The sequence below is a fragment of the Medicago truncatula genome, chromosome 7 (assembly GCF_003473485.1).
Source record: "Medicago truncatula cultivar Jemalong A17 chromosome 7, MtrunA17r5.0-ANR, whole genome shotgun sequence".
In the NCBI taxonomy this organism is placed as follows: domain Eukaryota; kingdom Viridiplantae; phylum Streptophyta; class Magnoliopsida; order Fabales; family Fabaceae; genus Medicago; species Medicago truncatula.
The window spans coordinates 11,730,438-11,741,024 of record NC_053048.1 but is presented as its reverse complement, the minus strand read 5'-3'; the positions used below and the strand labels follow the sequence as shown (position 1 = coordinate 11,741,024).

At 33.5% G+C, this 10,587-nt stretch overlaps 1 protein-coding gene across 1 annotated transcript; it reads left to right on the top strand.

Moving 5' to 3' along the window:
- The first annotated feature begins 6,199 nt into the window (after positions 1-6,199).
- On the top strand, positions 6,200-10,175 carry LOC11427299 (protein SIEVE ELEMENT OCCLUSION B). Its single transcript, XM_003622246.4, has 7 exons — positions 6,200-6,415; positions 6,751-6,855; positions 7,195-7,643; positions 8,055-8,161; positions 8,504-8,646; positions 8,732-9,223; positions 9,334-10,175. Exons 1-7 carry the CDS (start codon positions 6,200-6,202, stop codon positions 10,009-10,011), a joined length of 2,190 nt encoding a protein of 729 aa, XP_003622294.1. The 3' UTR covers positions 10,012-10,175.
- Positions 10,176-10,587: the final 412 nt, after the last annotated feature.

Sequence of the window (10,587 nt, the reverse complement as noted above, 5' to 3'; positions counted from 1 at the left end):
TATCAATTTTGTGCTAATACTTTAGTAACATTGTCTAATAATTTCAAGCTTACTAAAGAACATACCTTGTTTATTTTGAGAGCAGGTTTTAAATTATTTAGGAAAAGTCACTAATTCTTAATCTTCTTCAACTCTTTCTTCTTCCCCAATTCCATTGAAATTTCAACCCATACCAGTTCAATACACATACTCATACTCTTTCTTTCTTCTTAATCTTCTTAATCAGCCCATACCAGTTCAATACACATACTCTTTCTTTTTAATCTTCTTCAACTCTTTTAAGAACCATACGAAAAGCATCTAAGAAATTGTACCTAAGCTTTCTCTTATATATATATCCGGGTTAAAATCCAGCCTTGGGCATGCATCTGTGTTAAAACTCTTAAGAAGAGCTTGCCGCCCATTTGGGTTCCACAATGCTCAAGAGATTAGTCTCTACAGTTGCGCGCGGAGGATACCCGGTTTACACAAAAAAAATATAAGGATACTAATTTACATCCACCTAAAAACACTAAGGTGCAAGTTAGCAAGCTAAACCCACCTAAAATTATTAAAAAAATTTATAAAAAAAAAAATGTTCATAATTTTCAAATGTTAGTGTAATAAAAAAACTGAGTGTCCGTCTTTTCGCTAGTATTATTAAAGAAACTTTTGCTCTCTTTATTGTGCTAACGTTTGAATGAGAAGCTGTTATGAGTAGCTTCTAAAAAAATAGATTTTTTTTAGAGGAGAGAGAAAATACCATTTAAAAAATTGAACTAATTTTGTAAAAAAAAATCTCTTTTTTATGGGAATATCTACGATACACCTATAAATTAAGGTGTACCGGTACTCTTACTTCAAAAATCTATAAATTAACTATCTTTTTTATGAAATAAAGAGCTATTTATTGATATTTGTATTTTAGAAAATATCATTTCATAAGAAAAAACATAATTTCATTGTTTATAAAAGTCATACTAATTTTTTTTACATTTTATTGTAAAAAATAATCAAAATTCTCTATTATGAGTACTAAAAATTCAGAAAAATTAAATTTTATTTTGTCGACGTTTTTGATAAATAAGATTTGATTATTATAATTATATGTGATAGAAAACAATTTTTCTCTTCAAAAAATAACACATTTAACTATTAATTTAATGATTTGGTGTACCAATACTCTTAAATCTTTGGGTGTACCATAGAATTTGCCCTTTTATATAGTTGTATCCAAACAAACTAAATTATTTGTTTAAAAAAAGTAATTTTTATCACGGTAAACAAACGCAAAATAGAATTCAAATTTTTCACAAAATCTCTAAATTAATTTATGTCAAAATCACTTTTATTTTAATCCTTAACAAACGAGCCCTTGTTATATGTGCTATTTTTATTGCGATGACACATGTAATTATGAACAGTGTATTTTATATGAAATTTTGATTTTAATTAAAATTATGGGTACAAATATTTGTGACTTTTAAATTGTAACAAACCCAAAAATTCATGTTTATTTTTTTCAATAGCAACAGTAATTTAACATATATAATATAAATCCTTATCTTTTTTAATGCCACAAACAATATAACATTAATATAGGAAAATTTGTTTAAGGGAATTGAAATTATAAAAAATTCAGCCTAAAATCTCTATCCGTCTTTCCGCTCTTTTTGTTACACTAACGTTTGAAAATTATGAACGACGTCTTTTCATTTCAGATAACACTTTTGTCATTTTTCTTCTTATGATTTAAGCATTGCCACAGAGATAACAGAGTAACACTCCAAAAACGTACCCAGAAGTATTTTAGGGGACATTTCCGTGGGGTTGTGAAAATATTTCTGGCAACAGTCAGAAAGCGTTGCCTTAGCAACTTTTAGGCAACAATTTTTACATGTTGCCTGAAAAAGTGTTGCCAGAGACAACAAATGGAGGTGTCAAAGTCTGAGAGACTCACCAGCCATGTTGCCTTAACACACATGGATTGGACTCACCAGCCCTAAACACTCACTTACCCAACTAAACTGATTTATTATATGCATTATTTTTAATTTCTAATTTAACTAAAATACTTAGAGTAAAAGTATATATAAAATCCATTATTACTTGTATAATGAATCAATAAAATCATTAAAAAAGACATATATATATATATATATATATATATATATATATATATATATAATATTGGGGTGTTACAATAACTTTGGCCATGATGAATTGTTAGTGTATGGATATATTGATTTGACGATGCTTTCGTGTGTTGGTGAATTGATATGATATGTGAAGAAGTGATCATGTAACATGAAATATGTGGAGTCGTACATTGTTGATTCTATACTTTGGTATCCATGCATCATGGTCAGTCCCATTTAAAGACGGGTGGATCAATAGGTTATATACCTTCTTTATGTTGAACGTATGTCTTACCCTCCAATGGCTTTTTGGTCACCTACATCCTCGTGGTGTTGACGTGCAGGTTGAGGACGCTTGATCGACATGAGTTTTCGAGGACGGCTTAACACCTACTCATCGTTCTATGTTTTGAGGAACCATTGGGTTCACTATGTGATGTATCTGAGATTTGGAGATTATGACTTTATGATACTTAGAGATGTTTATTTTTTGGTGCGACTGTTATCTATGCATGTTTTGGATTAAAGATGACGTAGAACCTAAAAGTTAAATGATTTATTATTAAATATTGTATTTGGGGTTCAAGGGTGTTACAAGATGCACCTTCATTCCAGCGCAACATACGATATTGACGACAAGGCGCAGTCCATGGGGTGGCTCAATGGGTTTTTTGCCATGGTTAGGAGCATCTTTAGCTGCATTATTGATGAGTCAATAATTAGTGTTTTTTTATATAATATTTAAGTTTATTTTATTTAGATTTTATATGTTTTTATTTCCTTTTTACAACTATTTTACTTCATTTGCAAGTTATTTTATTTTAGGAACAAATATTTGAAAGATTGAGTCTCAGAGCAAAAGAAAGGAGATTTGGAGCTGATTTATGCCAAAAGTATGAAGATCTTATACAAAAGTATCTTGTGCAAAAAGTGTGAAGATCCTTCACCAAAATATAAGCATGGCGCGCCCCATATTGCCCTTTTGCTGCTTTTTCTTCTTCGACAAGCTGCCTATTTTAGTATTTTTGACCTAAAGCCCATGATTTCTTGTACAACACTTTAGTGATTTATTTCTTAGGGATTAAGTCATTGTTAGACTATAAATAGAGCAACCATCAAGATTGTATAATCATCTTTTGTTCTTGGAATTCAATAATGACAATTGTTTTCTTTCAACAAAAGTTCTTCTTTATTTTCTTGTTATTTTATTTATGTTCTTCTTCTTCTTCTTCTTCTCTTCTATGTCTACGATTAACATGAGTGAGTAGACTCTTCTTATTTTAGGATTGTTGGATAAGTATAATGACATAATCTTAATCAAACCAAGCCTCGAACCTTAATTTTATGTAAATCTATTTTCTAATCTATTTCACCGTTCTTATAATCAATAACAAATATTAATCGATGGATCGAAAGATGAAGTTTAATAGTTGTTATTGATTCATCACAAATATTAGGCGATGGATCGAAAGATGAAGTTTTAATATTGGAACGAGTGAATTTAGACAAGGATTGCAAAACATGAAAATAGTCTAGCAAACCTTGAGACAATAAAGTTTCGAGCTTCAAGGATTTCAATAGCAATAAACCATGAAAATAGGCGTGGTTTCTGGAGAAACACACTCATTGAGACCGAAAGGAGATGTGATAGGCTAAAGAGAAACTTGTCTTTAGAAAATAGGTCCAAAATAAAGTTCTAGGTTTAGGGTTTGGTTTGTGTAGGGTTTGTCACCATGATGGACCAATAATCCTAAGGCGCTTTTATTATTATTGTTTTTAAACCGTTAAAATCCCAACTTTTCAACTGAACTCTCTTCTAATCATTCATAAAAGTTAATTGAATTAAACAACTCTCTGTCGGAACGATACTCTTATTACTACACCGGTAAACTGTGCACCTGCGGATTTACTACATCAATCATGTCCAATCACAAAATAGTGGTGAAAAAATAGAGACCGCCTTTCGTCAAGGATTTCATCAAAAACACGCTTTGATAAGTCAATGTCCAACAAAATCCTTGCATAATGCCCAAAAGCCCTATTTCATGTGGGAGCATCCAAATCAATTGGAGTACCAATAGCGCTTGCTATTTCCTTCGGTGTTTGTTCCCACCAATATTCTTGCGGTAATTCAACCATACGGGTTCAGATAGAAGCATGAGTCTGCTTCAAATCAACGATACCAGTTGACCAATTTTTTCGTAAGTCCTCTGCCGACTAAATATGAAAATCGTAATAGCCCCTTCAAAGTAGTACCATTTTCCATTTATTCATAGTCTTCCATACTTTTCCGAGCTTAGTAACCGAATTCTGAGCTATGTATGGCTTGTTGCCCTTATTTAAGGTAGGATGTCCCCGAATAACATTCTGCCAATACTTTTGTGTATTCTTCCTGACCAATTCTGATGCATAACGCGTCAACCTTGATCCATGGGACTAGAAGAGGAGATTCATCAGGAGTCAAACCCCTTCCACCAAGTGCCGCCACAAATGATTTGGGAGGAACTGTAACCATGTGAGGGGAGGGAGGATGGTCGGCAACAAACGACCATGGACATGTGAATACCACGCCGTTAAAGAAAACCAAGACCAAACTAGTTCCTATTGATGAGAATCATGTGATCAATATTTGTAACACCCCTCGGCATTAACGCGATTGCGCTTACTCAATGGGAAGGAACAACTCTAACAGGCTGCGAGGTCAAAATAGAGAGAAACATCGTCGTACATGCAACCAGAACCACCACCGGAAGCTATACCCCCGTTCTTTGTAGGGAGTAGGATTACAATTAGTTAGTTTGTTCTTTAAAAAAAAAAGTTGGTTTGCTTTAATTGAGTGAGTTTGTTTTAATTTGTTTTAATAAATGGGGGGAGATTGAAACAATAGACACAAAAAATTGTAATTTTGATGACGTGCCAAAAAAATTAAAAAGAGGTAAGATTATACTTTTGGTAATCATTAAGTTTCATAATTAGAGAATGTTTTGATTAGGATTGTAATTAAGATAGTTTGTTCTTTCAAAAAACAATCAAGTTAGTTTTGTTTTAATTTGTTTTAAGGAGAAAAAAATAGGAGGAGATTAAGATAAAAGACGGAAAATCATATAATTTTGATGACGTGTCAAAAAATAAGAAAAGGATAAGTATTTTTTAATAGTCATTCAGTTTCATAATTAGGAATATTTTTGTGTTTTTTTACCATTCTATCTTTCAATTATGGCACACATATTCTCAACTGAAGTTGCAAGTAAAAAATAGAATCAAAGCCAAAAAAGCATATCACACAAACTGTCTTCAACACATCTGTTTATTACCGCCATGAAGCTTTAATCAAAGGCAAAGTTGGAGGAACGCATAGTTGTATAAACTATATTTTATGGTAGCTTCCCAATTATTAAAGGCTGATGTTAGCTTATCTCTTTTAATTATGGACAAAACTACGACAACTCACGCACAAGACTCTTTGAACATTGACACTGATCCTAATAGAATCACGAACACCCCTAATGCGAAGTTTTTTTTAAAAAAAAAATTCGGTATCCGATCTAAGGACCGACTAATGCGAAGTTGGTTCTGATAATGTTTCGGAATCAATGTTAAAGCCTAAGGTAGTTTGTAAACACGCAAACTCCTCTATCCCATTGAGGTGCTTTTTAACCAAAGATAGTCATGAGATGTATTTTTAGTTAAGAACCATTCAAAAACACACAAGGAAACGCTTAAGTTTTGTCCTTTTATAAAACCCTAGAAGTAGATGCTAAAGGAAGAGTTTAGTAGATTCTGCAGCTTTATGTTACTTTGTCACTACAAGAGTTTATTTGATTTGGTACATACTAAAGGGAAGAAGTAGGGAGTAGGGAAAGAGAGAATATAAGTTAAGAACAATCTTTCACTTAATATTCCAAAAACTTAATTATGGTGAAAGAAAGGAAGTTGATTCATCTATACTTTATTCCTTTCTACTTATTATATATATTTAGGACTGTCACACTCCATTTGAAAATAGAACTTCACCAATCACCATCTCTTCTCTGTCTCAATCTACACTTCTTCATTTACACTTTTGTTTTTCGTTGGTTACAATGACTAGCATTGGCAAGTTAGGTGCTATGCAACAACTGATGAAAGGCGGAAAAATGATGCCTGCAAATGTAATATCCGATGATACCATTTTGGTGAAGAAAATAGTTGCAGATCATAATCCTGAGGGACTTGATTATGATGTCAAACCACTTCTACATATTGTTGAAGATATTCTTAGACGTTCTACCCTCGGCAGTTCTGAACACGATTCAATGGTATGATTCTAACGGCTAAAATATATTGTTACTTCGATTTCCAAGTAAATATTGTTTGATATATATTGAGTAAATGAGCATTTCGATTCTCAAAATTGTAACGGTAGAACAGTCTAGTCCTCGAATTTACAAAATATGTGTTTCTTGCTGCATTAAGACAAACATGTATTTTGATTTTTTTCTCTTCTGCTAACATATTAACAGATGTTCGATATAACGGACTAAATATTTACTTCACATATTTGAGGGTCTAAATTTCCGTTATACTATTAAATACATATGCTGATTTGGCTGAGATTTTCATATATCATGTTATTAATGTATTGTTTTTTCAGGGTGAACTATCACATGTTGATCAACTTGAAGACAGAACTCACCTTCCTTCCTACACAAGCATGTTGGAGGCCTTGTCTGTTAAGATTGATCGGATTTCTTGTGAGGTGATAAAAAAAAAATACCTAAACGATAGCGACTAAAAGCATAATTTTTGCATGGACCAAAATACATTTAACAATATTCTCGGTTTAATTACTGATTCAATGTGATCAAATTGATAACATTAATTAAAGTGACAATAATTGTAAGAGTACCATCGTCTCCGATGAGTTTTGAACTTTGTCTATTGAGTTTATAAGATCAGACTCTTACTACTGAGCTGACACATCATGAACGATAACATAGCTTGCTATAACTATTAAAAAAAATATATTAAGCTATTTCTATATACCATCTGCATGCATGTTTTCCCGTCAATATAACAAATAAACTGTAAATTTCAGATTTCCTACAAGATTCTTTCTGGTGTAGATGCACACTCCACGACAGTAGCAATATTTGAGATGCTTACAATCTACAAGTGGGATGTTAAGTTGGTGTTAGCCTTAGCAGCATTTGCTTTAAACTATGGCGAATTCTGGCTTCTTGCTCATATTCACGATACGAACCAACTCGCAAAATCGATGGCGATTCTTAAGCAGTTACCTGGTATCATGGAGCATTCAAGCTCACTAAAGCCACGATTTGATACGCTTAATGATCTAGTAAATGTCATATTGGAAGTGACCAAATGTGTCATTGAGTTCAACGATCTTCCAATTCAATACATTAGACAAGATGTATCAGCCTACAACACTGTCTCAAATCATATCCCAGTTGCTGCATACTGGTCTATTAGAAGTATTGTGGCTTGTGCAGCTCAGATTACAAGCCTCACTACACTTGGTTATGAGTACGTTTTTCCTATCATTTCTCGAGATCTTTAAGTTTGTTAACTCGTCTTTAGACTAATGCATTGTTTGGCAAGGCTGAACCGTTAGCTTATAGCAGACATCTTATAGCATATAAGCTCATATAATCAAAGTAGAACTATTTGATAACAGTTTTCTCTTAAGAGCTTATAGCGTTTTTTCACAAACTTATACCGTTTTTGAGCTACAACTTCAATATGCTTGCTTATCTGCTGTCAGTTATAAGTTCGTCTGCTATCCGCTACAGTCTACCAAACAGACTAAAAGAAGGGAATTTAAATATTCTTCACACATGAACAAAGTTTCAGAGTAGCATTCATTACACGTAGCTGGTAAATAGCATAGTTTAGTATATGATAGACATATTAATATATATTATGAAATTGTTTCAGAATCTTCACCTCTAATGATGCTTGGGAGCTTTCAACATTGGCTTTCAAGCTGAGAAGTATAGTAGATCATCTCAGAAAGCAACTGGATATCTGCAAAATACACGTTGGTAGGCCACTTAAATATTATATTTAGATGGAACCATACATACATCTGCGCACACGTGCATGACTATAGCAGCGCTGTTTAGTACAAAATACTCTTAAACAACGACAATGGCAGGTCTATCAATCTGTTGCATAGCAGAATATGAACAAACCGATGTATTCTGCGATTTGTAATTTACAACACTGATTTTATACATCAATGGTCAATATAATATTAGCTAATAGTTAATCTTGGTTATTGTCTATTCATCCATCAATGCATATATCAATCTATCTGGTTTGATTCTTTTGGATATGATGTGCATCTAAGCATTGCCCTAATTTAAGATGGCCATTGAATGCAGAGGAAGCAATGGATACTGAAGCTTATGGAATGCTACGGGAATTATTTTTGACACCACACACTGACAACATGAAGATCATCAAGGCTTTGATTTATTCACATGATGACATTTTGCCTCTATACGACGGGGTTTCAAAGAAAAGGGTTTGATTTTCTAACTCCAATAACATTTCTAAATACTAATACGAGAAGCTGATTATACTAATTAATATTGTTATGAAACAAACAGGCGAGCCTTGAGGCACTGAGAAGGAAGAATGTGTTACTTCTATTTTCAGGCCTAGAGTTCTCAACCGACGAGCTTCTAATACTCGAACAGATCTATAACGAATCAAAGGCGCATGCACCGAGACAAGACAATAGATATGAACTAGTTTGGATCCCAATAGTGGACCAAACATCTGAATGGACAGACCAAAAGCAAATGCAATTTGAGAATCTGAGAGAGAGTATGCCATGGTTTTCGGTGTATCATCCTTCATTGATAAGCAAGGCAGTTGTTTGGTTCATACAGAGTGAATGGAAATACAAGAATAAGCCGATTCTTGTTGTTTTGGATCCTCAAGGGAGGGTTGCTTGCCCTAATGCTATTCACATGATGTGGATTTGGGGAAGTGCTGCTTTTCCTTTTACAAGTTTTAAAGAAGAAACTCTTTGGAAGGATGAGACTTGGAGACTTGAATTGCTTGTGGATGGCATTGACTCGGAAATATTGAACTGGGTATGCTTATATTCTAGCTATAGAAAAATCTCTTTTTATCCCTAATCAATATTTCTCTATTACATACACTATATTTAAAGTAATCAATATTTAAATTTCTGATTGAACAGATTAAGGAAGGAAAGTACATTTTCTTGTACGGTGGAGACGACCCTGAATGGATAAAGAGATTTGTGAAAGAAGCCCGAAAAGTAGCACAGGCGACACGTACACCTCTAGAGATGGTATACGTAGGAAAAAGCAACAAGCGAGATCAAGTACAAAAAGTATGCGACACTATAATCCGCGAAAAGCTCTACACTCACAGCTGGTCAGAACAAAGCATGATATGGTTCTTCTGGACACGTCTCCAAAGCATGCTCTTCTCCAAAATCCAACTGAAACAAGTCGATGACAACGACCGTGTGATGCAAGAAATCAAGAAGCTCCTTAGCTACGACAAACAAGGCGGATGGATTGTTCTAGCAAAAGGGTCACAAATTGTTGTCAATGGACATGCTTCAACTGGTTTACAATCATTGATTGAGTATGATCTCATGTGGAAAGAACATGCTGAACGAGACGGTTTTGAAACAGCTTTTAAAGAACATTATGGGAAGCTTCATGCAGTTGATAACCCTTGTTGTAGATTTGAATTCTCACATTCAATGGGAAGGATACCTGATAGACTCACGTGCCCCGAGTGTCGTCGGAATATGCATGTTCTTACCACTTTTCAGTGCTGCCATGATGATAATGTTGAGGAGGATTTTTTCGTTAGTAGCGTTACTCCTCCTAATACTAATTAATTGATCTTTTGTTTTTTTCATTATGGCTCTATGCAGTTGATTGCATAGCCTTCAATGTTTGTTTCTTTGTTTTATTTTAATCATGAATCAATGTAATAAACTATCCAAGGGTCTTGTTGTATAAACTGGAGAACATTGAATGATCAATAAAATTTGTTCATATTGTTGAAATTCACTGTTAGTATATTAGGTATTGACTGTTAGTTTAGAGTGTAGTTGGATGGTGTAGAAATCTTTAGTTGATAGATGGAAATTGGAATATAGTAGTAAGTAGTACCTGAATGAAAATAAAATAAAGGTCAAATGCATCTAAAGGTCCTTTAAGTTTTTCGTTTTTCCTAAAGTGGTCCTTTAAGTTTTAAAAGTCCCAAAAAAGTCCTTTAAGTTTCAAAAGTCCCAAACAAGTCCTTTTAGTTTTTGAATCGTTTCAAACAAGTCCTTTTAAAGGATGATGGTGATGATTCAGATGATAGCAACAAAGAGCATTACCCACCATTCGCCATGCCTAAAAAAATGACTAATTTTAAGTGGGTGTTAGGAGCCAGATTTGGTACCAAAGATGAGTTCAAGGAAGCA